The following is a 27500-nucleotide window of genomic DNA, read 5'->3' as shown; positions in this document are numbered from 1 at the left end:
AGAAACCAGCAGGTTACACACATGGTTTGTCTTCATCTGGACAAAGTTCTATCCTGAACTACCTGGAATGAGATCACCGGGATCACTCGTGAATATTCATGAGTGTGGCTCCCGCACGTCAGAGAGGCTGGGAGGAGGAGAGAGAGAGCATGATGCCAGAGCCCGGCTAGCTGCATCTCTCATGCACAGCCGGCACGGAGCATCGGGAGCGTTTGGAAGCGTTTGAGGGCAAATCGGCTCACGACTCGTGCTATAGCCTACACGGTGCCACACGACAACGATGGACTGACGGAGGAGAGCGCAAAAGAGAGAGAGAGAGAGAGAGAGAGACAGAGAGAGGGAGACGGAGAGAGAGAGAGACGCCGCCGCCTCGTGTTTTTGAAGCATGCACATTATTTAGAGCAGATGACTGCCAGGTCAGTAGTGTAGGCCACTGGAAGATGACTAGAGAGCAGGTTTGGTTGCTCACGCCCCCCCACAGCAGCCAGGATGGAGGCAGACATAAATGTCCGCGCTTACATACCTGTTCCATTCTAAAGTGATAATCATCATGGCCTGCTCAATATAAGTGGACCCTGCTACCAGACAACTTTGAGAATAGATTAACGGCGATAATTTTTTTATCGCGCGTTAAGAGTCTCGCGTTAACGCAGCCGTTAACGGCGTTAACGATCCCATCTATAATATATATATATATATATAAATTTTAGGGGTGTCACGGTACACAAAAGTCACGGTATGGTACGTACCTCGGTTTTGGGGTCACGGTTCGGTACGAATACGGTACAGTACGAAAACGGGGGAAAAAGCAACAAATCGCAAATTCTGTTTTTTCCCCTTTGAATTTGTCTGAATTATGCTTTTTACGCTAATTTCACCATCAGAAATAGTGTATAATAAGTGGGAATGAATAAATGTCCACTATTTAATAAGATCTAGGCAATCCACACAAAAAGGTTTTACTCTAGAGCAGTGATTTTCAAAGTGTGGGGTGCGCCTCCCTCTCAGATGTCTGTATTCCAGCTGTTTGACAGGGCAAAGGCATTTCCCCCCATTTTAAATCTTTATTGTACACAAGTTTGTAAACAGAGCGCATGTGTGGAGTAGCCTAATACTCCCACCAACCCCTCCCCCTGTTGTATTTGTTTTATGTAGCATTTGCTATTGATGTGTTTGATTTAAGCACTAATTTGGAATCCTATCTAAAAGCGGCCACTAGGCGGCAGTATTTGTTTAGTCAACGTCAAAATACCTACATGTTTAGTAGAAGAAGAATAAAACGGCAGAAGAAGAACGACGTTAAGATTGACAGCAAGCCTGTTACTAGCCTGTTAGCCTGTTGGATGCGAGTTTTGTTTACCATGATGATTACGTTCCGTCATCTAATGGATTATTGGAACATGATAAGGAGTCATCCCCTCTTCCTCACCGCATCTTGCTTGTCATCCCACCCGATGTAAGTTGCTTGTTTACAAGTTAACAGCTTTGTCAGTGTTCTGTAACGTTTAGCCGCTTTCTTCTGTGGCGTTTAATTCAATTCAATTCAATGGCGTTCAAACAGCGTTTAGGTGCCTCTGGATTTGACGTATTCGTCGTGTCGTTTCACTGCCCGTACCGTGAACTCACGGGACGAATACATGTAACGTAACACCCCTAATAAATATATATATATATACAGTATATACATACACACACATTTCCGTATATACAAAAAGTACCCAGACCAGTCTGTCCTCAGTCCTCACATGCAAGTCCGACTGGCAAGAATGAGAGTAAATCGAACTGAAACAATGAAATCAGACTTGTGCTACAGCTACATCATGTGACTGGATCATGTGGTGCTAAATGGTCATGTGACTGGATCATGTGGTGCTAAATGGTCATGTGACTGGATCATGTGGTGCTAAATGGGCGTGTCCCCCCTCCTTCCCTCCCTCCAGACTCTGTACCTGGCCTCCATGCTGATCAAGGCTCTGTGGAACAATGCCCTGGCAGCCAAGGCCCAGCTCTCCAAGCAGAGCTCCTTCGCCTCCCTGCTCAACACCAACATGCCCATGGGCAACAAGAAAGGTTAGTCCACCTGCCCTCTCTCTCACAGGACCCACTCCCCTTCACCTGGGAACCAGGAACAGAACCACTCCCCTTCACCTGGGAACCAGGAACACACCGGGGTTTGGTCCCCTGTAGGATGCAGGTTCTCAGTCTGTCTCTCTGGTCTCAGGCTCTCCGGCAGCCAGTCCAGACAGCAGCGACAACAGCGACACTCAGCACAGCGGAGGCAGCGACATCGAGATGGACGACCAGATGATGACTGGCAGCAAGCGGAGCCAGCAGAGGCTTTCTGACACAGAGGTACACACGGGGGGGGGAGGAGCCAGCAGAGGCTTTCTGACACAGAGGTACACACGGGGGGGCGAGGAGCCAGCAGAGGCTTTCTGACACAGAGGTACACACAGGAGGGGGGAGGAGCCAGCAGAGGCTTTCTGACACAGAGGTACACACGGAGGGGGGAGGAGCCAGCAGAGGCTTTCTGACACAGAGGTACACACGGGGGGGGGGGAGGAGCCAGCAGAGGCTCTCTGACACAGAGGTACACACGAGGGGGGAGGAGCCAGCAGAGGCTCTCTGACACAGAGGTACACACGAGGGGGGAGGAGCCAGCAGAGGCTTTCTGACACAGAGGTACACACGAGGGGGGAGGAGCCAGCAGAGGCTCTCTGACACAGAGGTACACACGGGGGGAGGAGCCAGCAGAGGCTTTCTGACACAGAGGTACACACGGGGGGGCGGAGCCAGCAGAGGCTTTCTGACACAGAGGTACACACGGGGGGCGGAGCCAGCAGAGGCTTTCTGACACACTGAATTGTATGAAAGAAAGTAAATAGTGGCAGAACTCAACACAGACTTCAAAAATGAGTTGAATGAAAAGGAATGATAAATAAGAGACATTGATTTATCTTTGCAGAGAGCCCCTTTGAAACATCTAGTTGACTTAGAATTTATCTGCGCAAATGTTAGTAAGACAGATACTGTATATTTATTGTTCTTGGCAAGAAAACGTCATTGTGATACTGTTAGGCACCAATTCAATAGCTCATACCGCAAAATAATAGTATTGTCAGTTAAAGGATGGGTTTTCCGTGGGGAATATGAATATATATTAAATCTCACACCCCTAAGGTTTTCGAATCCGTTGAAATTTTTGAAATTGGATATTCACTGCCATGCCTATCAAGCATCTATCACATTATTTCCATGTCGCTCTGACGCAAAACGCATCAGAGCGACACCCCCCGCCTTGCGGAAGTCGTGCACCTATGAACTACAACTGTTGTGAGCCATGGTCCCGCCTCTAGAGGTCCTCCACGCCCCTTCAGAGGCCTTGACAAAAACAAAAAGGCAGCCATCTTTTTCAACCGCCTAGCCTGCTGTAGCTAATATTAGCTTCCCATAGTTCCTTGCAAAGAGACCATATCTCGGGAACGGAAGCACTAATAGACACGGGACTGGCGGCATTGGAAAGATCGTCAAATTTTACATCTAGTAGTAGGTGGGTTGAAGTAACGAAATCAACGCTGAGCAATGTACCCGTTTTTACACATTTTTACAGAAAATAGTTACAACATCAGATGCGCGTAACTCCTACGAAAATGCCTTAAAATGCATGAATTTTTTTTTATGAAGACATCTCCCGACATATATACTACCGTTTACATTTGGTGCAATTTGGAGGCAATTTTATTTTCGATTTATTTCTTCTTCTTTGTATCTTTTATTGTCGAAGCCTTCTTCTTCTTCTTCTTTGAGTTTTATGGCGGTTGGCAAACATATATGTGCATTACCGCCACCTACTGGAGTTTGATATCAGCCAAATGCCTGAGGGGTGGGCATGAAAACGAAGGCCACGCGAGCCCAGTGCATTGTGGGAAATGTAGTATTTCGAGTCCCCGCACCCGCACCTCCCCCCCACCACCCCCCCCCCCACACACACACACAGAGTGGATTTCGGTTGATATCTCTGTGAGTAAACCACCAATTTCAAAAATTTCAACGGATTCGAAAACCTTATGGGCGTGAGATTTAATATATATTCATATTCCCCACGGAAAACCCATCCTTTAAGCTATCAATCAGTCAATCATTCAAGTAAAACCAATCATGTCAGTTTGTGATTCTCACTCCAAGAGAAAATGAAAACATAGGAACTAGCGGTGTGTGTAGTTGCACAAAAAGACATTAAAGACAAGAGGACGTTCAAGACATTTTCTTTAGTTTTGCATTTTGTGCAGCCCATCTATTTTTTGTCCAGTTTTTTCCCCACCTGGTGCAGGATTCAAAGCGCTTGTCTGACCTTTAGGCTGGGTTCATACCGGCGACCCAAGCCTTGCCTATGCCTTGCCTTTACCCACGCTTTTTAATAGGCGTCCGTTTTAGTCAACGAGGCTGTGTACACCGGCCGCCTGAGCGTGAACCCTGCGTGTACCCACGCCTTGCCTGTGCCTCGCCGATTTTATCGAATAGGCGTGAGTTCTATTTTGAAGCCGACAAGGCGCGTGCAGGCAGACTTCTTCTGTCAAGCCATGAAAGAAAAACGCGACAATATCCGTCGGAAATGGCAAAGTCAACTGAATTTCAAAATAAAATGGAGTTACAACAGCGTTGAGCAGAGAGAGAGAGAGAGAGTGATTGACGGGTGGCTATCACGTGGGGCTTTCTCCCCGTTGGCAAACAAATCTTCATGAGAGAATAGCGACCGAAGAAGCAAGATGGACAATGTTGTTGTGCCAGCACATATTCTTGCAAGATCACCTCTCTAAAATGTCCGACTATAGTCAGACCTGGTTATACATATCCAGCATCAATAGAACATTAAATATATCCGATTTATTTTACCTAGAGTAGAGGCTACCCATGACAATTCTGGACAACACGTGAAAAAATACAGTCGGGAGAGAGGAGAGGCGCTTGTGACTCGGCTCCAGGTTCGGCGTGCAAAAGGCGTGCGGTGTGATCGCAAAAGCGTGTAACAGGTTCACGCCCAGCTCGGCGTAGGCGTGGGTTGAGGCAAGACAAGGCGTGTGAACTAAGCGTTAGGTGTCCACCGCGCCCAAACCCACGTTAAATGTCTGTGACGTTTGTTGTGTGTGTGTGCGCCTCAGGAGTCGATGCAGGGCAGCTCAGACGAGACGGCCAACAGCGTGGAGGAGGGCAGCAGCGGGCCGGGCAGTAGCAGCGGCCGCAGCGAGGCCTCCAGCAACGAGGCGGCCTCCAGCCGAGCCAGCCAATCAGCCGGCAGCCCGGGCAGAGCCAGCCAATCAGCCGGCAGCCCGGGCAGCGACATGCACTCTGACGACATGGCCGACAGCGAGGCGCTGAAGGAGGAGGAGGAGGAGGAGGAGGAAGATGACGATGAGGAGGATGACGACGACGACGACGAAGAGGAGGAGGAAGAGGAGGGGAACCGGTCGGCCGCCATGGAGGGCGTGCAGCAGAAGGAGCCCCGGGAGCAGGTGGCGTTTAAAAATGATCACTCTTGGGGGCGTGCGTGTCGTGCAGCTCTGGCGCGGTCCATACAGGCACAATTGGCCGTGCCTGCGGGTGGGAAGATGGGATCAGCCTCGGGGGTGAATGGGGGTCAGATTAGAGAATGTGAAAATGCCGGGGGGGGGGCCAGGTTTCTCGCATCATATGGGTTATAAATAAAATAAAATAAAAAACCACATACAAATGTGCTCTTTAAAGATTTTGTTTGCCATCTGAAAACATTCGTTCTGCATGTGTTGTTCCTACTTGGTGCTTGTACAAACTGGATGATACACATATAGTATATTTTGAGAGACAAGCCGAGGGCCGCAATTGGCCCCATGGCCGGACTTTGCCTGCCATATTTGGACGAGAGGGACATTTCGTAAAATGCTTAAAAAGTAGTTTTACTTGGTCAAACCAAACGGTTCAGATATATTTAGAAAGAGGAGAGATCGCATAACATTTAACTCTACTAACCAAAACGTAAAAAAAAAAAAAATCTGGTTTAAAGACAATATTTTTTGTGTGTTTTTTTTTTTTAAGTTTTGGTCCGAGTGAAATGTTCTATGGTCTCTCCCGATTCTAAATATAGCCGAACCGTTTTTATAAGCATTTTATGAAATGTCTATGGGGAAATAAATCGCGCAAGAAAATATCTGGTACAGTGCTGAAGCAGGAAGTGACGTTCACTTAACCTCTCTATTGCCATTATTACTATTATTGTTGTCTGGTTCACTCAGGCATAAAAAACGAGTTCCAAAATGTTGTAAACATCTTTATCCTGTATTCTTTAAGATTTTAAAACACATTATTCTTTTTAACACTCATGCTTCATGCTTAAATTGTGGGGAAATAATGTCACCCTGCAGTCCAATAACGACATTGAAAACAGTCTAACCCAACAACATCATCACTGCGCACCATACACTCCTTTTCATAGGCTATCACTGTCTCAACGTTGTGTGTAAGACTCTCGGCAATCCACTGCACACCAGCGTTGCTTTTCACGTCTCAACACTGTTGGGGCACACACGCTGAAGGAGTGCGTGCCCGTCCGCATGTCCTCCAGTGCCCACCGCCCGGGTGGGCTCGTCAAAAGGGCCCTTCTGTGTGGAGTTTGCATGTTCTCCCCGTGCCTCCCGGGGGTTTCCTTCATATAGGAACCCCCTTCACCAAAACATGCAATATCCTGGTCGCTGATGTGGTGCCTCCTCTGGTCGTTAGGGGCGCCTGTTCGGAGGGAGGGGAACTGGTTGGAATAGCGTGATCCTCCCACGTGCTATGTCCTACCGGTGAAGCTTCCCCTGTCAGGTGAAAAGAAGCGGCTGGCCTAACTGCCCATGTCTCGGAGGAAGCATGGAGCCAGTTTTCGGCTCTCCCCAGATCGTCAGAGGGTGGAGCAGCAACCAGGATAAATAAATTAAATTAGCACTAATGGGGGATAAAAAATCGGTAGGATGGGGGGGGAGAAAAGAAAAAACACTGCAATATGCATGCATCCTTTACATGTGTGCCCGCGGAGTCGCGGCAATAATCTGATCAGTTTTGGCGCGTTAATTTGCTCACCCTTTACTTTAGTGCAGGGGTGCCCAAATTCTTTCCCATGAAGGGCCAAAACTCAATCTGGGTGGAGGGCCGAGGGCCAAAAATAAACGTTGTGGAATTACATTAAAATGTATTGTGTTTTATAGAAAATTAACATTCTAAATCTAAAATAACATTTCAATATAATAATCTACTTTTTATCTGTTTGGTAATTGTAATAATTTGCAATTGGTTATATATATTTAAAAAAACATCTGCATTTGTGGGGAGCTTAAACATTTAATGAGTAAACACCCAGTTAAAAACAGTTGTATTTTCCACCTTTGTAATCAAGAGAGAAATTTGACTTAATTCACAACTTGAAAAATCCTCAAGGTACTTTGAAAATCAGTTTCGTAGTGGCGACGTATATTGTACTCTTTCAAAACAGCCACTCTCTGTCTGCAAATGAGACAAACCGCTGTTGAATTTACTTCGGTAAAAAAATACTCGTCTTGCCACTCCATCCTAAACTTTCTTTTGTCAGTGTGCCACTGCCGTGATGATGATCTGTCCATCTTGCTGAGCTGGTGTAAAGCCAGTGACTGGGGAGGGATCAAATATCAGAGCTCACCCCCCAACCAGGTGATTCAGCCAACCAATCAGGAGCAATCAATCCTCAGATAGCAATGCCTCACACCCGTGTGATAGGGTCGGGGAGAGAGAATACCAGCTGCACAAAATTAACATTAATCGTAGATAGAAGAGTCCCGACAACCCCATTCAGGCGCGGACTGCATAATCGGGCATGTCGGGCAACTGCCCGGTGGCCTGGCCTGCAAAAAAAAAAAAAAAAAAAAAAAATGTTTTACCCCCAAATCCATGGCGGGCCAAAAAAAAAAGAGCCAAGCTTGGCCCGCGGGCCCCAAATTGGGCACCACTGCTTTAGTGGTAACAACGAGTCTGCCTTTGATGCACATATGGGTCGGTGATGCTGGGAATGAATGCAGATCCTCCTCCTGCAGCCTTGTGTGTGTTGTGGCCGCATGCATGTATTGTGGTGTTCGTGTGACAATAAAAGACGGGCTTGTCCGTTACGAGAGAGTTTTTTTGAGCGGTACGGTGCTTTTAATCATGGTCAATGCAGGAAACGAGGATGATCACTTTTATAGCCTGGCAGGGGAGCATCGTCTGCACCAATCCATGCAAATCTGAACTTTAAATAATCAGGGTCGTATTATACTTGCTGTTTTCTGCTCTCAACAGACGTCTCCTCTCTCTCACTGTACTAAATATCGCTTCATTGACCTTTAGCCACATGACAGAAACGTAGCTAGAGTTTTTCTTCTCTGATTTTTCCCTTATCGCGCTGCGCCTCCCCTCAAGTCGTGTGGCGCCCCCCCGGGGAGGCGCGCCTCAGAGTTAATGTCCACCAAACGCCATCAACTCGCATGTACTCGCCTTCGCCCTGTCAAGCCCCGCCCCCAGCCCTGCTGCCAGCTCGGTTGGCTGCCTTGCAGTATTTCCGTCTTCTATTGGTCTATTTCCATTTTGGCCCCTCGTCTCGTCTCGTTCCTTCGCGACGTCCTGACGCCAGGTATCCCAGCATGCTTTGCAAGGTGGTGAGCGACGGACGGCAGCGAGGACAGGCGGGGCCATTTTGGAATCGACCACTTGAAGACGGAAATACAGCAACGCAGCCAACCGAGCTGCAGCAGCGGTCCGGAGCAGGGCTGATAAGGGGCGAAGACGAAAATACATCGCCCTTATCGCTTGGTGGTGGACTTGTGCTGCCACACTTTGAAAAGTGCTGCTCTAGAGCATTGCACGGTCAGGCTCCTGCTTCTATGGCTGATCTAATTAATTAATTAATCCACCCCCCCCCCACTCATCAGCTCGTTCCCTGACGTCCAACAGTCTTAATCTTCTCTCCGTCCTGCGTACTCGCCTATAAAGACCCGTGGGGATTGAGCTTGTGTGGCTGTAGCTCCCGAACTGTGGAATCCTCTTGCGCACAATTAGGTTTGGCGATTCTGGTGAGTCTTTTAAAAGGCAGATGAAGACATTATGTTTAGACAGGAGGCGTTTGAGTAAGCAGTATGCACAAGTCTGCATTTATTTTATGTAGGGATGCACAGATCCACTTTTTTCACTTCCGATCCGATTCCGATACCTGAATTTGGATATCTGCCGATACCGATATTATGCCGATACCGATATTTTTCTTGAATATACAGTATAGGCAAAGATTAGATAGACAAAATTAAGAAAATATACAAGGCAAAGAAGGATACTATTGTACATGGGCAAATTATGGCCATGTGTGGCCCGCGCTGGAATTGCAAAATCTTTTTTTTTTTTACAATTCCGATCCGATCTGTGAATTAGTGCCAATATCGGTTACCGATATTGGATCGGATCGGCCCCATCCCTAATTTTATGTAGTTATCGTTATTCATATTGTCTATTGTGTACTTTTATTATGCATTGGTTGTTAGTTTGATACTCTTTAAAGCCCCTTTCTATAGTTTTTTTCAATTTGGGGAAACAGCGCCCCCACCTAAATGCTACACTCCCCTGTGTGTACGTTCAGATATCGGCCTTGTTTTACTATCTCTGCTTGTACTCTCTACTTTGCTGTTTGCTGTTTACAACTAGTTTGCTGGAGAATGCTTGCTCTTGTTTTAGTGAGAGAAGTAGCTAATCAAGCTGCCAAGTGAAACACGTTTCACTTCCTATTCGTACTTCACAATAAAAGAATTCAGTTAGTCCCCGGAAAACTTGTAATTTGAAGGAGCTGTGCGGGAAATTGAGTTAAAAGTTCCAGGCAACTTGACACTGGCAAAGTGCTCCAGGACGCAGCCACCAAAAATCCACAGAAGTGACTGTCCCATCGAAGCGATTAGAAATCATGCCATGTGAAAAGCGCTGAAAATTACATTTGACTTACTTGCAGGCGGAGGCCAGGAAGAGGAAGGCGGGGGAGGCGCTGGGCGAGGGCCAGGGGACGGGGCCTGGCGGGTCGGGGGGCGGAACCAAACCCAAGGTCCTCCCCTTTAACCCCGAGACGGCGGCGGCCATGGTGACGGCCTTTAACCCCGAGACGGCGGCGGCCATGGTGACGGCGGCGTCGGCGTCGCTGGAGGGCCGCATGAGGCTGCTGGACGCCTGCTCCGCCTCTGCGTCCGCTCGCCCCGAGGGAGCGGAGAGAGAGAGCCAGCAGCCGCAGCAGCCCGACATGGGCCCCTCCCCTCAGGAGCCCCCGTGCCTGCCCCGGCCCGGGGACTTCCTGGGAGAGGCCATGGGCACCGAGCTCTTCAACTGCCGCCGCTTCATCGGCCCCCAGCACCACCACCATCACCATCACCACCACCACCATGACGGGTAGGACCGCCTGCTGTCTCCTCCGCACACAGCTGCTCTGCTTCGTGCCAGCTTAGCGTCACACTTCCAACGGGCAGGAGAAAGAACGACACATGTTGTCGTGGGAAACTGAAGCTAGACCCGAGAGAAACTGGCGAGACTCGACACAACTGAAGACATTAGCTGGGTTTCCATCCAAATGTATCGCAACTTTTAATCGAATTTTCAGAAAGTCGGGCAAAATGAAAATGCGAAACAATGCGCGTTTCCATCCACTGCTATTTTGCGAATTATAGAGCTGTCAGTCGCCTCGTGTTTGAGGCTGTCGGAGCTGCTGATCAGCTGCTAGACCCGATATACAGCTCTGTTAAACACATCTAACGTTATTCATTTAAAGTTGATGATCTACAAGTAGACAAAGGTACCATAACGCCATTTCTGGATTACCAGGTGCGACTCGGCAAGCATAACGTTATAATCCACGGAGCAGATAGTAAGTGAATACAATTTCATTCAAGTCTAGAAGTGAGTCACCTTAAAGTTAATATCCCAGTCTTCTTCTGTTTACCACGGCGGGTATTGTGCTGCGTATTTACCATTATATACCATGTGTAGCACTATTGTGTGTAGCTACACACTACAGCATGTCATGTTTTGCAGTGATCAAGGCAAACTGTGTTGTTTTTGAATGGAGAGACAGCGGAATATCGCTTCATCTGTTTCCACCGCACGTTTCGCATTTTCCTTTTATCGATACACCCGACTTTTCCGCCTCCCTCAAGCGTGAAAACCTTTTTGCGAAATTTGGAGGTTTTTGCGAATTAGGCAGCGTTTCCACTCAGTTTATTTATGCGCAAATTGAAATTTCGCCTAAAAACAGGTGGATGGAAACCCAACTAGTGTTGTCACTATGGGGGGGGGGGGGGGGGGGGGGGGGAGCAACGACCGAGACAGCTTGGCAGGGGGAAGTGGCCGAGTACAATTGGGGAGAAAAACTGAAAATAATAAATAAAAGTAAACATGGGAAATTATAGTTTGTAATGATTTGACAGTTCTGCGCAGCCTCCATAATGACCGCTGCTCATTCAAGTTTCCCTGCACAAACATGCATCTCTACACTGACTATGTAAATCCTCATAAATCCTGTCTCTCCTCCCCAGTCACATGGTAGAGGACATGCTGAGCGCAGACGACGTGAGCTGCAGCAGCTCCCAGGTCAGCGCCAAGTCAGAGAAGAACATGGCGGACTTTGACGGGGAGGAGTCCGGCTGCGAGGAGGAGCTGGTCCAGATCAACTCCCACGCCGAGCTCAGTTCCCACCTGCAGCAGCACCTCCCCAACCTCGCCTCCATCTACCACGAGCACCTGGTGCAAGGTACAGGGCAAACCCCCGGCAGCGCTATACTTCCAGCTTGCTTTAGACTGGTCCCACGGACACAATTGGCCGTGTCTACGAGTGGGAAGCGGGTGCGGTATGAGTCCTGGTCGCTGCACCAGTGCCTCCTCTGGTCAGTCGGTGCACCTGTTTGGGAGGGGGGGGAGGGGAACTGGGGGGAATAGCGTGATGACGCGCTACGTCCTGCTGGTGAAATTCTTTGCCGTCAGGTTAGAAGAAGTGGCTTGCGACTGCACGTGTCTTGGAGGAAGCATGGGTGCTAGTCGACAACTCTCCCCAGATGAGCAGAGGGGGTGGAGCAATGACCAGGACAGCAGGGGGAATTGGCCAAGTACAATTAGGAGAAAACTCAGAAAGAACTTGATTTAAAAAATAGATAAATACAATAGATGGATCTAAAACCAGCTAAATGGCCAAGTTCAAGAGCTAAAGGTTGTGTACGTTCTGTCGATGTGCAGGTCCGGCCATCCATAAGCACCAGTACTCCAGCAGCCACGCCGTGACGGACATCAACCTGGACAACGTGTGCAAGAAGGGCAACACTCTGCTGTGGGACCTGGTGCAGGACGAGGACGCGGTACGTCCTCACATCTCCAAGCGCTTTTTATTATGTTCGTTCAGCAGTGGTGGCTCGGTGTAGGCTGCTTATTTGTGATTTAGAAATATTGTTTGTTATGAGATTAGTCAATTGTTTAAATTTCCATCACTGCTAAATAGATGTTTAGGGCTAACTATTATTTTTCAACCAATCTATGTTTTTCCTCAAAAGCCAACAAAATGACGTCCTCAAAGGTCGTCTTTTGTCGTGAGTCACGACAAAAGACGACCTTTGAGGACGTCATTTTGTTGGCTTTTGTTGTTGGTCACGACTCGTGACCAACAGTCCACAACCCAAAGATAATCAGTTTACTGTCACAGACGGGACTAAAGAAACCAGAGAATATTCACATTTAAAAAGCTGTGGAATGAGAGATTTTTTGTATTTTTGTTATTTTTTTCTAGAAAATTAGTCCAAATCATTAATCGATTATAAAAATAGTTGTCAATAAATTTTCTGTCAATCGATTAATCGACTAATCGTCGCAGCTCTCATGTAATTTATACCCAACACATATACAAAACCCAAAGCATCAGGTACTGGGCCCATGTTTAGAGGTAGTGATTTAACCTCAGTGAAACTTGAAACAAAGCATTTAAGCATCAGGTACTGGGCCCATCTTTAGAGGTAGTGTTTTAACCTCAGTGCAACATGTTTAGAGGTAGTGTTTTAACCTCAGTGCAACATGTTTAGAGGTAGTGTTTTAACCTCAGTGCAACATGTTTAGAGGTAGTGTTTTAACCTCAGTGAAACTTGAAACAAAGCATTTAAGCATCAGGTACTGGGCCCATCTTTAGAGGTAGTGTTTTAACCTCAGTGAAACATGAAACAAACTGTTTAAGCATCAGGTACTGGCCCCATCTTTAGAGGTAGTGTTTTAACCTCTGTGAAACATGTTTAGAGGTAGTGCTCAGTGAAACATGTTTAGAGGTAGTGGTTTAACCTCAGTGAAACATGTTTAGAGGTAGTGTTTTAACCGGACCCCCTAGAAAACGAGATGGTTAATCTCAAGGGGTTATTCCTAATAAACAATTTCAATGTTTAGAGGTAGTGCTCAGTGAAACATGTTTAGAGGTAGTGCTCAGTGAAACATGTTTAGAGGTAGTGTTTAACCTCAGTGAAACATGTTTAGAGGTAGTGTTTAACCTCAGTGAAACATGTTTAGAGGTAGTGTTTAACCTCAGTGAAACATGTTTAGAGGTAGTGTTTTAACCTCAGTGAAACATGTGTAGAGGTAGTGTTTTAACCTCAGTGAAACATGTTTAGAGGTAGTGTTTAACCTCAGTGAAACATGTTTAGAGGTAGTGTTTTAACCTCAGAGAAACATGTTTAGAGGTAGTGTTTAACCTCAGTGAAACATGTTTAGAGGTAGTGTTTTAACCTCAGTGAAACATGTTTAGAGGTAGTGTTTTAACCTCAGTGAAACATGTTTAGAGGTAGTGTTTAACCTCAGTGAAACATGTTTAGAGGTAGTGTTTTAACCTCAGTGAAACATGTTTAGAGGTAGTGTTTAACCTCAGTGAAACATGTTTAGAGGTAGTGTTTAACCTCAGTGAAACATGTTTAGAGGTAGTGTTTTAACCTCAGTGAAACATGTTTAGAGGTAGTGTTTTAACCTCAGTGAAACATGTTTAGAGGTAGTGTTTTAACCTCAGTGAAACATGTTTAGAGGTAGTGTTTTAACCTCAGTGAAACATGTTTAGAGGTAGTGTTTTAACCTCAGTGCAACATGTTTAGAGGTAGTGTTTTAACCTCAGTGAAACATGTTTAGAGGTAGTGTTTAACCTCAGTGAAACATGTTTAGAGGTAGTGTTTAACCTCAGTGAAACATGTTTAGAGGTAGTGTTTTAACCTCAGGTAGTGTTTTAACCTCAGTGAAACATGTTTAGAGGTAGTGTTTTAACCTCAGTGAAACATGTTTAGAGGTAGTGTTTTAACCTCAGTGAAACATGTTTAGAGGTAGTGCTCAGTGAAACATGTTTAGAGGTAGTGTTTTAACCTCAGTGAAACATGTTTAGAGGTAGTGTTTTAACCTCAGTGAAACATGTTTAGAGGTAGTGTTTTAACCTCAGTGAAACATGTTTAGAGGTAGTGTTTAACCTCAGTGAAACATGTTTAGAGGTAGTGTTTAACCTCAGTGAAACATGTTTAGAGGTAGTGTTTTAACCTCAGTGAAACATGTTTAGAGGTAGTGTTTTAACCTCAGTGAAACATGTTTAGAGGTAGTGTTTTAACCTCAGTGAAACATGTTTAGAGGTAGTGCTTAGTGCAACATGTTTAGAGGTAGTGTTTTAACCTCAGTGAAACATGTTTAGAGGTAGTGTTTTAACCTCAGTGAAACATGTTTAGAGGTAGTGTTTAACCTCAGTGAAACATGTTTAGAGGTAGTGTTTTAACCTCAGTGAAACATGTTTAGAGGTAGTGTTTTAACCTCAGTGAAACATGTTTAGAGGTAGTGTTTTAACCTCAGTGAAACATGTTTAGAGGTAGTGTTTCAACCTCAGTGAAACATGTTTAGAGGTAGTGTTTTAACCTCAGTGAAACATGTTTAGAGGTAGTGTTTTATCCTCAGTGAAACATGTTTAGAGGTAGTGTTTTAACCTCAGTGAAACATGTTTAGAGGTAGTGTTTTAACCTCAGTGAAACATGTTTAGAGGTCGTGTTTTAACCTCAGTGAAACATGTTTAGAGGTAGTGTTTTAACCTCAGTGAAACATGTTTAGAGGTAGTGTTTTATCATCAGTGAAACATGTTTAGAGGTAGTGTTTTAACCCCAGTGAAACTTGTTTAGAGGTAGTGTTTTAACCCCAGTGAAACTTGTTTAGAGGTAGTGTTTTATCCTCAGTGAAACATGTTTAGAGGTAGTGTTTTAACCTCAGTGAAACATGTTTAGAGGTAGTGTTTTAACCCCAGTGAAACATGTTTAGAGGTAGTGTTTTATCCTCAGTGAAACATGTTTAGAGGTAGTGTTTTATCTTCAGTGAAACATGTTTAGAGGTAGTGCTCCGTGAAACATGTTTAGAGGTAGTGTTTTAACCCCAGTGAAACATGTTTAGAGGTAGTGTTTTAACCTCAGTGAAACATGTTTAGAGGTAGTGTTTTAACCTCTGTGAAGCATAAAACAAAGCGTTTAAGCGTCGTGGCTTGCACTTGAATTAAACCCAAAGACTGAAACAGCAGCTTAATTTCCTTCAATCAAAACTATGAATGCGAAAACTGAAAGATCAAGTGTGAACAGTTAGGAAAAAAGCATAAAATACTAAAAGACAATTTTACACAATAACTATCAACAACAAAATCAGAAAAAAAAACTATTTCAAACAAAAAGAGAATGTAAAGCACAGCTGTTCAGGGCTTCACAAATGAAGAACGCGCTGTATCAACAGCTGTAGTGTTAACGTGCTGGATGTGATTTCATGTGTGTGTGTGTTGTAGATCCATCTGTCTGAGGGTCTGATAAATGAAGCTGAGAAGCTGCTGTGTTCGCTGGTCTGCTGGTTCACAGACCGGCAGATCCGAATGCGCTTCATCGAGGGCTGCCTCGACAACCTGGCCCACCACCGGTAAGAGTCTCGCACTGCTCCCGAGTTAAAGCAGTGGTGTAGTGGAGGGTAGACGCAGGTAGACGGCGTCTACCTACTTATTTTTCAAACTGCTTTGCGTCTACTCGACTTCTAAATCTCCTCTGATGTGAATCCATTCAAGTTTTCAAGAATTCACGAGAATAATGAAATCAAACATCCTGTCGATTTTCAAAATAAAACATGTTACTGTAGGTCAAGAGAGAAACAGTCACACATTAGGGGGGGGGGGGGGGGGCGCAATTTAGCCATGCTTTCTATAATAATGCATCCCTCAATTACTTGAATGCTTCCATTATTTTGGCACCTACTTGGGTTCAAATTAACTTAGTGAGTTGGTTTTAAATTTCTGTATCAATGAACTAAATTCAGTAATGTTCAGGTTATGGTAGTCTAATTGTTCTCATTGTTACATTGTAGCCTATAAGTCAATCAAAATGTTGTTTTTGTAGACACCAATAATGACTGCCCAGCAAAAGTAGTTTAAACTAGTAAGCAACACATTCACTGCCAGCCGTTTTTTTTTTTACTGTAGGTAGGTTCTGCCAGAGGGTTTTTTTGAGGATTCTGGCTCATCTTTCAAGACCCCTGCTAAGATTTTGTGAACACACAATATCTCAAAAGAACTAATAGAATGTGTGCTTTCTCTGTCTAAAAGAGTTAGTTTGTAGAGTTAGTAGTTATGTAAGCATTAGCAGTTGAATACAGCATGGTTTCAGCGTCAGAAAAATTATTCTGAGATAAACGGCTTTTTGTGAAATTCGATAGAACAGTCACTTTAACCATTCATTTTTGGCATCAGTAAGACGTCAGACATCTAAACAATAGTTTTGAACAGTAATTTCCTCCATAACAGCAGGAAACCCCCCTCTGCTTCCAACTCCTCCCTCCTTGTGTGTTCTTCTTGGCTGCAGCGGCCGCGTCACCAGTCTCACTGCTTTGCTGCTGCTGTGCCTGTCTGCGCGGCCGCTCTTTGAGGAAGTCTGGATGGACTTGCTCGTTTCTTGGAGTTTTGGTTGAGAGCTTTGATGAAGCTTTTGCGATTCTGGTCATATTTATGCTGCGTGTTTCAAAGTGTGTTCCACCCGTAATCTATTATGCAAATTTGCAATCCCGCACCGCCAGCAATCAGCGCGAAAGTGAAAGCGTTTTCGCCATCCATTTTACTGTATGAGAACGGCTTCCTCGCGCTTTTCCCTCCAGTTTTGGCTCGCCTCTTTCTACTGTGGAGAGACATGTCGCCACTCAGTGGGTCGGTAAAATAGATTATACACATTCAATACCTTCAATTCTGGTATAGGAGACGTAAAAGGGTTAGATCAACGTCCCACCGTCAAAAAAAAAAAAATCGATTTTTTTTTTAACTTAAAACACGTCATTGGCAGTGAACCGTTGGATTTTGTTTGACGTAAAAACACGTCATTGGCAGTGAACGTGTTAAGTGCATATATATATATATATATATATATATATGCAGCCGGGGGGGGGGCGTAACTTACAGTCTACCCACTTCTCCAGGGACCACTACACCACTGAGTTAAAGTGAACTGAAACTGGAAATTGAATTTGACAGTTTCCACTTGTTGAAAGGTTTGAGCATCATTGAACAAACGGCCCATAAAAGGATGAGGGTGAAACTTGTTGTCAGTCTGAATAAACATGTCTACAGTTGATATCGTTCGAAACTCTCCTTCAGTTTACATATTGTAATGTTTGTTGTTTGTCAGGAATAATGTTCAACCATAGAGTGATAGGGCCTAGTTTGACCGTCTCATTTCCTGCCACTACATAACAACAACCAAAATCTCCACATCCAGTCGTGAAATGAAGGCCTGGAAAATGTATGGAATTCCGATCTGGAAAATATTTGGAAGCGCTGCGCATGTTGGAAAAGGAAGTCACCTGGAGCCACTGGTCTCATGGTGAGGTATTCTCATCAGAGATGTGCTCAACACAAAGAGCAGGGAGAGCACACACAAGGAATACATGAGTTATGCCTCCAAAAATGTCTGACATCATTCCTGAATGATTATGATCCCTGGTCAGTTTGCATATTTCTGTTGTTGCACATGGAAAAGGAAAATACCGCTCATACAACAGCAAAATAATCTTTCTTGTGTTTTTTTTTGGGGGGGGGGGGGGGGTGCAGGGAAAAAGTTTAACCCTTCATCTTGTCATCCACCCTCAGGTCCGTGGTCGTCTCCCTACGTCTCCTACCTAAGCTTTTCGGCACTTTCCAGCAGTTTGGCTCCAGCTACGACACTCACTGGATCACCATGTATGCCACACCTCCTCTCTATGTTCTCTCTGTATTCATTTAGTAGCACGGGGCAAGAATGCTCTTCCACATTTACACATATACACATTAACAAAGAACTTACATTGATAAGAACTGAAGTTTAATAGGCTGTTCGATTGCAACATCCCGCGCACAGCAAATCCGCCATTTTGCCCTGGAGGAGACTCCTCTGATTGGATGTCATGGGTCTGGGGGTGTTGTCCCATTTGCGCAACCGGCATGTTTTTCAGGCCAAAATGGCGGCAGCAGTCTTGTCAAAACCAGACCAAATCCTTTGGCGTGTGAAAGTCCACAACTTCTACCATCTTCTTACACCACTGTGTTAAAGTATGAAAATACATAAGCTTGAAGGTCTTTGCACACGGTGGGTTTTTTTCATATGCATTTGAAAATGCAGACAAGCAGGGGCGGACTGGGATCATAATTCAGGCCGGGCATTAGATACCAAGCAGGCCAGGCCAATCTGGGCCGACGTGCGGTCGCCAGCGAATTTTTTTGGCCGTTTGAAGCCCAGATTTAGTGAATATAATGCTAACGCGATGATACATGTTACCTATTTGTTCACTAATAGAAACATCAACATTGCCTAGATAACTGCAAGTATAATATGAAGAAGTAAAACCAAAAACATGCCTCTGTACAAACGCTTCACAGCAAACTTTATATAAGGAAGAGTGATCAGATCGTGCATACTGCGTTATTCTCCACAGGCTTAAGAACTACACGTCATAACAATAACAATAATAATAAACATTGATATATTCTCAGTTTCATGAAACATCTTCCTGTTTAAGCAAGCCCCTAACATTAAAGACATGCTAGTGTGTTCTGCTCAAGCCCCAGCCTTTGTTTCTGAAAAATTAGGCCAACAATGGTTTTAGTCTCTATAGCCTATAGCCAAGTGTTGAGCAATGCAAAACTCAAGGCTCCAACACAAGAGTCCAGAAATGAACGGTGGCTCTGTCCATATTTTCATGGTTCTGAGCTTCTGAGTCCAATTTTACAATGAGATGCACCCACTTTAACCCTGAGGTGTAATTATTACTTCAGACTAACTAATAAAGTAATAAAACCACTAGTAAACCAGTAGGCGGCGCCTGGCCTGCTGTTCAGTGAGTGGCCTGACTGCAGGCGCACAGTTTGCAGGCCAGGCCAGGCCACCGGGCATTTGCCCGACGTGCCCGATTATGCAGTCCGCGCCTGCAGACAAGGGTGGGATGAGTTCAGCACGATGATGACTGAATGATTTTAACTCGTAATAATGTAGAAAAAGAAAGATTTTAAATTGGGGACGGCTTGAAGGACAGCTTAGATTTAGAACGGTTCCATGACGACGACGGAAAAAGCTGGTGTCGAGCCCCGCCCACCACCTGTCTTTCTGACACCTGCACATAACCATTTAAATCTCAGTGGGGGAGCACCTGGTTGAACTGGTTGAAAGCGGCGGCGGTGGTCTTGGTTGCTCATGTAGCTGTGTTGACTCTGTGCTGTCAGGTGGGCTGAGAAGGAGCTGCACATGATGAAGCTGTTCTTCGACAACCTGCTGCACTACATCCAGGAGGTCCGCCAACAGCGCCACAAGTTCACCCTGTGAGTCTACTGCCTTCTCCACACACACACACACACTAGGGATGGGGCCGATGCGATCCAATATCAGTATCGGGTGCCGATATGGCACTAATTCACGGATCGGATCGGAATTGGAAAAAAGTTTTTTTTTTTTTTTTTTTTTTTTCCAGCGCACAGCTGGCCGTAATTTGTATAATAATGTATAATAGTATCCTTTTTTTGTCTTGTATATTTTCTTAATTTTGTCTGCTTTTTGCAAGGTATATATTTTTTTTTAAACTTTAATTGGCCAAATCTTTGCCTATACTGTATATTCAAGAAAAAATATTGGTATCGGCATAATATCGGTAAATTCAGGTATCGGAATCGGATCGGAAGTGAAAAAAGTGGATCAGTGCATCCCTAACACACACACACACACTTCAGCCATGGTCGCTCTCAGAGTGTGTATCAACTTCAAGTCCCCACATCTGTTCAGCCATGGTGGCTACAACTTAACTTAAAACTTAGATCAACCAGATATCACATTATTGCAATCTATTTTTCAACTGCAAATGATCTCCCCAAAGGACTTTGTTAACATCTGTTTTATCTAATAAGATGAAGTTTCCAGTCTGTTCATCTCACTTCAATCATTTTTATTGCAGCAAATTGAGATCTAAATGACGTTTCTAAATGACAAAGAGCAGCAAAACAGACGTTGATATTGATGAAAATGTGTTGGGTCAGCAGCAGTCAGTGCTGATGCGTTCTGTGGGTGTGTTGTTTGCAGGTACGGCCACAGTGCAGAGGTCCAGGTCCGCCTGCAGTTCCTCACCTGCGTCTTCTCCACGCTGGGGTCTCCAGACCACTTCAGTAAGTTCTTGTTTTTCGCCCCCGCTGCACAAAGTGATTCCTTTCATTCAGAAAAGTCCCTTCCACAGTGAGAGAAAGGCAAAGAAAGCGGTCTCTACTTTTACAAAACCAAACTGATGCGTAGTACAAAATGGAAGTTGCAGTTCATTTTAAGTGGGTTTAGTGGGTAACTTGAGTCCCAACTTTGGGGAAGAAAACTGTTTTACAAATAAAAAAAAAATAAAAAAATCTCAATAATCTTGAGAAATTTCAGGTCAACATTTTCTTCCATGGTGGATACTGTATATATATATATATATATATACGGTATATATATATATATATATATATATATATATTTCTCGAAACAAACCTCCAAATCGGCTCTTCTCATTGGCTCAAACCTCCAAATCGGCTCTTCTCATTGGCTTAACTAGTCATTTCTGTCGCAGTTGGCCCAGTTGGAAGCTGAAATCAGTGGGATTAATGTGCCCAGTGAAATGCGTTCCAGCATTAATAGCTGAGCCGGCATTATCCGCTGAGGGCACTGCCTGGATACAGTAACCAGCCACCTGGCGAGCCAATGCCCCATGGGAAATATCTGCTTCAGTTGGGATGCGCCTGTGACCAATCGTATCGCTCGGCTCAAACTGTCCATTGAGTGATCCGATTTTCCCCCTCCCTAAACGAAGGTTATTATACTCTAGTTTGGAGATGAAGTCTTTGTGTCTTTCGGGTTGCGAGTTTCTCTTTGGGAGCGCTGCTGAAATAGAGCTCATTATGCAACTTGACCTGCTCTACCCAGAACAATGTGTGTCTGTGTGTCTGCATGAGACATACAGGGAGAATGTAGCTGGCTTTCCATCCAAAGGTATCATCGAATTTCCAGAAAGTCGGCAGAAGAAAATGCGATATTACGCACGTTTCCACCCACTACCGTTATGCGTAACATCAGGAATGGTGAAGAGGAGGGGCAATTAATTGACGTGATTAAAACATAACCAGAAGCCAGTCAAACCCTCAAACGAGGGACATTAACCCTGTTCTCTGAATAAATGTGAGGCAAAGAGAAAACATCCCAGCCTGAAGTGGAGGAAATCATGATGGAAAGCTTGGTGATGGAGAGCAGAGCGCACTGCTGTCTGCCTCTGCTAACGTTACACGTCGTGCGTGCCGTTGTCTCGCTATGTATGATTATACAGAGGTACGTAAAATGTATTACCAGATGCCACTCTTCTGCCAATTCTCGATGCGAGTCGCCTGTTATCCCGCTGTCTACCTCCGTTAAAACGGCATGTTTTTTAATGGAGTTTGGTTAAAGATTCGCTAAAGCTCTTTCCGTTACAGTTAGTAGACGGACAAGCCCGTCTTTTATTGTCACACGAACACACTACAACACATGCATGCGGCCACAAACACACACTCATGCCGACGGTGGCCGGTGAAATTTGTCCTCTGCATTTAACCCATCCAGGCTTGTCCTTTCCTCCGGGGGGCAGGCCAGGAGCAGTGGTCGCTTTTTCTTTCCAGCGCCCGGGGACCAACTTCGGATGTTGTCGTCACTGGTCGGATGACGATGACGATCTTCTGCATGTTTTTAGTGGGGGGGTTATGTACGGAGGAACCCCCTGGGGAGCACGGGGAGAACATGCAAACTCCACACAGAAAGGCCCTTTCGACGAGATAGCCCACCTGGGCAGTAGGCACTGAAGATATGGGGGGGGGAACACAACCCCAGCGCCCACAGCGTCCCAGGCGAGAATCGAACTCAGGACCTTCTGACTGTGAGGCGACAGCGCTACCGACTGCGCCACCGTACACTGCATTTATCGAATTTCCTTGTATCGATACACCCTACTTTTCCGCCTCCCTCAAGCTCGAAAAAGTTTTTTTGCGATATTTGGAGGTTTTATCGAATGTTCTGGTGTTTCCACTCAGAATTTGAATGCGCAATTTGAAATTTCGCACAAAAACAGGTGGATGGAAACCCACCTTATGTGACCTGCTCTGACCAAATCAGTCACATGTAGCACTGTGGCCCGTTTGTGTAGAAACGTGATTTTATGATTTTTTTATTTTATTTTGTCTGTTTTGGGGTTTCACCAGATTTTAGCAAAATAAAGCCTTGGCTTTCATTCTGTGTAAAGATTATTGTGAAATTCAAACATTAAAGCAGGACTAAACCCCAAAACACTTTTCTTCAGCTTTTAACCAGTATATATGACTTTGGGGGTGGTGTGTGAAGAATTCTGGTCAAAATTTCCACATTTGAGACCAAACTGTTACCATTGTACCATTTGTATCATTTTCAGCAGCATAAGTTCCCTCTATGGGTTGAACACTGCTTTTTTTTGTGCCCTCAAATGAATGGGATATTTGGTACATCGTGACGTCACGGTGGGGTTAACACGCGCCCCACTCATGTCAATTTTTTTTTCCCCCATAATGATTATTACTGTAGTTCAAGCGGCGCGAGCCCTTTAAGACCAATGCATCCCTGGGTAATGCCTACTGTGGCTAATATTAGCCGCTAGTTAGTTATGTTATATGGCAGTAAAACGCTACTGAATGACCAAATTGATATAACTTTTAACCATTTCGAGTAACACTGTTTCCATACGGATCACCAGCGTTAGTTTGTTGTTTATAACGTGGCTATATTCAATAACGTTTTCTATCTCGGATGCATTATTTCGAATCCCACATAGGTTACGCTGGCGCAAAGCGTGTGGGTTTCAGGACGAAACAGTCTCGAGCCACCAACGTGATCTTTAGAGCACAATATTCCTGGAATGCAAGTTGAACTAAACAGTTACATGTCCTCTGCATTCTACATCAAATGAAGACATTACGGGTTGTTTTATTTTGTCTGTTACATACTTATTGGCCAAGATATGTTAGTTTATGGGGGAGGAATTCTGCCAGCTAAAGAAGGGAGTGTAGGCGGCCATCTTGCCTGCAGAGTTTTCAAATCAAGTAGAATACCGTTTTGCAAGAAGTCTGGGGGGTTTTAGTCCTGCTTTAAATGTAGTTTTGAAGCTCATACATGTCGAGTTACCAGCAGAACTAGCCTACTTTGTCAATCTTTGAGGTCGTTTTTCTCAAAAACATAGTTTGGAAACAGTCACAACATAAAGCGGTTATATCTCACTCAATCTTTGGACTAGAAAGATCATTTTGACGTCATCCTCTTTCCAACAGCGTATAAAACTCAAAATGTGTGTTGGGGGTCAGTGTGACTGATTTTGATATGGTCACATATGGCACGGTATAGCCGTGTCTGCATGAGAGATACAGGGAGTATATGTCAAGGAAGCTATAGCTGTGGACCTAGTGACTTGGGCCGGGCAGGGCACACAGAACGGAGAGACTCCACCCGTAATTCAAACCGTGCAGCCGCGCTGATGCTTTCAGACCGAGCTGCAAAAAAAACTGAAACTTGACATAATTTTCACCTTGAGAGAGCGATGATGGCGAGGAGAGCTGGCCGTAACTCGATAGCATGTTAGCGAATCTCTCCCGGTTCCTCCACGGTGAACAGTGGTAGTCTCATGTTGTCATTTTCGCTGACGGGCGACTTTTCAGAGAGAAAGCAACAGAAGAAGCTGCTCCAACTCCTGCATCAGCACAATGACAAACACTTAACACTGGCAAGGAGGTCAATGGACGCTTTTAACTAAGCACTAAACATTCTAAATGGACCCTAGCTTTACTTCCGGTTGCAGTGACAGGAAATAAGCTAGCCTTAAAATTAAGCATTGACCCCCCAGATGCCACGGTTTACAGTAATTTTGCAACAGCTAAGAGGGGTTTACGGCACGCCGCGACGCGGCGTGCCGTAAACCCCTCTTAGCTGTTGCAAAATCACTGCAAACCACAGCCTCACACAATTTCGTGAAAATCGTCTATAAAGGCACAGCATCCCCTCTGCTCCAGCATTTCCGCTAGCACTCACAGCTGCAGGACATCGTGTCCTTTAAGATTTCAAATACAGGACACATTAAATCTGTGTTTATTGAGCTTAAAAACAATTGATATAGGCTTAGGTTATATAAAGGCATACATAAGTATGTATGTGACATTACATAATTAGGCATGTAGGTTTATATATTTTTTATTTTAAAGTATAAACAGCCAATAAGGCTCAATTAATCTATCATTTTCTAGAGGTGCAACCGTGCTTTTCCAGTCACACGGTGCGCTATCTGGTGTGGCGATGGTCCAGCTGGTCGTCTCGTCCAGGCGGAAAACACTAGCATCCCGATAATATAATAGATCCATGTAGCGTCCATGTTACTAAGCAGGCAGAAAACACTAGCCTCTAGCTACGTTGACAAGCAGGTGGAAAACACTAGCCCAGGGGTGCTAAAACTCAATGTGGGTGGAGGGCCAAAAATAAACGTTGTGGAATTACATTAAAATGTATTGTGTTTTATAGAAAATTAACATTCTAAATCTAAAATAACATTTCAATATAATAATCTACTTTTTATCCGTTTGGTTCGCTCCACTGCCAAAAAAATATCAGTTCCTTTTGTGGTCCCTGAAAGTGTCTCAAGTCCAGCCAACTCCTGTGAGACTTCAAAATCCTCACTGACGCCATGCAAAAACACAGGCAACTGTGCAGAATCTGCTATACCTATGCTCTCGTCACAAGCGATGGAAAGGGCAGAACATTCACTTGCTTCCTCTGGTCGTTAAGGGCGCCTGTTCAGAGGGAGGGGAACCGGTTGGAATAGCGTGAACCTCCCACGTGCTATGTCCTACCGGTGAAGCTTCCTCTTGTCACGTGAAAAGAAGCGGCTGGCTAACTGCCCATGTCTCGGAGGAAGCATGGAGCCAGTTTCGGCTCTCCCCAGATCGGCAGAGGATGGAGCAGCAACCAGGATAAATAAAAGTAAATTAGCACTAAGGCGGATAAAAATGGGATAAAAAATCGGGGGAGATGGGGGGGGGTTAGGGTTTTTTTCTCCAAATCCTGCGCGGGTAGAAAGGTAGAAAGTCATGGGAAAGACATAGGATATAGGAAATAATCCTGTGACGTCAGGATAGAAGTCACGGTTCGGTTGGAAGCAACAACAACAAAATCCCAAATGCATAAGGTTAGGTTTGTTTTGATTTACTTTTGAATCCTGTGGCATTGATTTTGAACAGACAGTACTAGGGCTCCACCTAGTGTCATAAATTGGTACAGCATGGCCCTGTAGTGTATTAAACCAGTAAACACACCAACACCAACAGTGAACATAGACTCTCTTGCATTAGGTTATATTTGTATGTAGGGCTGGCTCTACGACTGCATATGGGGATGCAGGCGACTAGTCAGTTAAACGTTTAAACATCCGCTACCCTCGCTAGTCGGCACCAAAATACTAGTCGGTTAAACTAATAATTTAATGATCTTAATAATAAACAGCCACTGCAGCCCTCCTCCTCTAATGCAGCCCGGGTGTAAAGTAAACAGACCAGGCGTAGTCTAACCTCACGTCACCAGGCTCTCTCAAAGGAGAGGAAGGGAGATGGCATCATCTCATTGGCAGTATTTTGATCCAGTCAATGAAAATATAGTTGTATGTAGGCTGTGTCAGATAAAATATAGTTGTATGTAGGCTGTGTCAGATAAAATATAGTTGTATGTAGGCTGTGTCAGATAAAATATAGTTGTATGTAGGCTGTGTCAGATAAAATATAGTTGTATGTAGGCTGTGTCAGATAAAACTGTCACATAACGTGTTCACCACTCGACCCACATTCAGCACAGGCATGTGGACACAAGGAAGGACAGCAGGACCTGATGCTATAGCATTGAACACGTTAGCCACACAAGGCTAACATCAGGATGATGGTGATAGAGAAGTGTTAAGAGAAGAGAGAAGAGATATATATACATGTTTTTTACTTACACCACAGTCATTGTTTGGACTGCAATGACGTTCTGTCTGTGTGTGTGTGTGTGTGTGTGTGTGTGTGTCAGGGCTGAGTCTGGAGCAGGTGGACATCTTGTGGCACTGTCTGGTGGAGGATGCAGAGTGTTATGACGACGCGCTGCACTGGTTCCTCAACCAGGTCCGCTCCAAGGACCAGCACGCTATGGGCATGGAGACCTACAAACACCTGTTCCTGGAGAAGGTACACACACACACACACACACACACACACACACACACACACACACAGAGCATGCTATGGGCATGGAGACCTACAAACAGCGTCTTTTCTATTGTCTATTTTATGGGCGAAATTAGCCTATAGATGAAAACATGTTTTGAAACCAGGCTGTAAAACGGTTTAATCCTGTTGTAAAGACGGGCATTTTAACATGGAGGTGAATGGGAAACGACTCCTTTTTGGAGCCAAGCTAAAGTGGCCATTTCGAGGAACTACAGCCGCGGCTTCCTCCATCAAAGCCCACTGGTACAGACATACACATATACAGACTGTATGGGAAAAATAAACATTTGTTGTCAAATCATTTCACGAGTTTGCAAAAGACGTCAGAAACTTTTCTACGTCTGTAGGAGATCTTCTCAAACTATTCTCGACTGTAGGGGTTCCCTCTGGTCCTGGACTTTCTGGAATGTTCTGGGATTTTGAGGTGTATTCCAGGCAGCGAAAGTCAGGGAATTTGATACGTTCTCTTAACAAGTGTGGGAAAATGAGTGCATTTTATAATACCACTGAGCGCATACCAGGATGTCTTTTACAACTTATTGTATTGTAATCATTTCTTAAATGCATAACATATTATTGCATAATTTTTAGCAAACGAAATCTTAATTTTAAATCATTTTCTTTATTTCAAAAATAATTA

At 44.8% G+C, this 27500-nt stretch overlaps 1 protein-coding gene across 1 annotated transcript in view; it reads left to right on the top strand.

Annotated features, from left to right (window-relative positions):
• Window positions 1–27500, top strand: part of usp34 (ubiquitin specific peptidase 34) — a 249063-nt gene that overhangs the window by 88660 nt on the left and 132903 nt on the right. The window contains 11 exon segments of the mRNA XM_083636161.1: window positions 1941–2070; window positions 2222–2352; window positions 5160–5510; window positions 10007–10434; window positions 11574–11788; window positions 12268–12386; window positions 15842–15969; window positions 18176–18265; window positions 19781–19876; window positions 20628–20710; window positions 26664–26818. Of these exon segments, the coding sequence (XP_083492287.1) occupies window positions 1941–2070; window positions 2222–2352; window positions 5160–5510; window positions 10007–10434; window positions 11574–11788; window positions 12268–12386; window positions 15842–15969; window positions 18176–18265; window positions 19781–19876; window positions 20628–20710; window positions 26664–26818 (1926 nt within the window).

The sequence above is a fragment of the Poromitra crassiceps genome, assembly GCF_964638095.1.
Source record: "Poromitra crassiceps genome assembly, chromosome: 4".
In the NCBI taxonomy this organism is placed as follows: Eukaryota; Metazoa; Chordata; class Actinopteri; order Beryciformes; family Melamphaidae; genus Poromitra; species Poromitra crassiceps.
The sequence above is the reverse complement of the archived record's forward strand: the minus strand, read 5'-3'. Positions and strand labels throughout refer to the sequence as shown.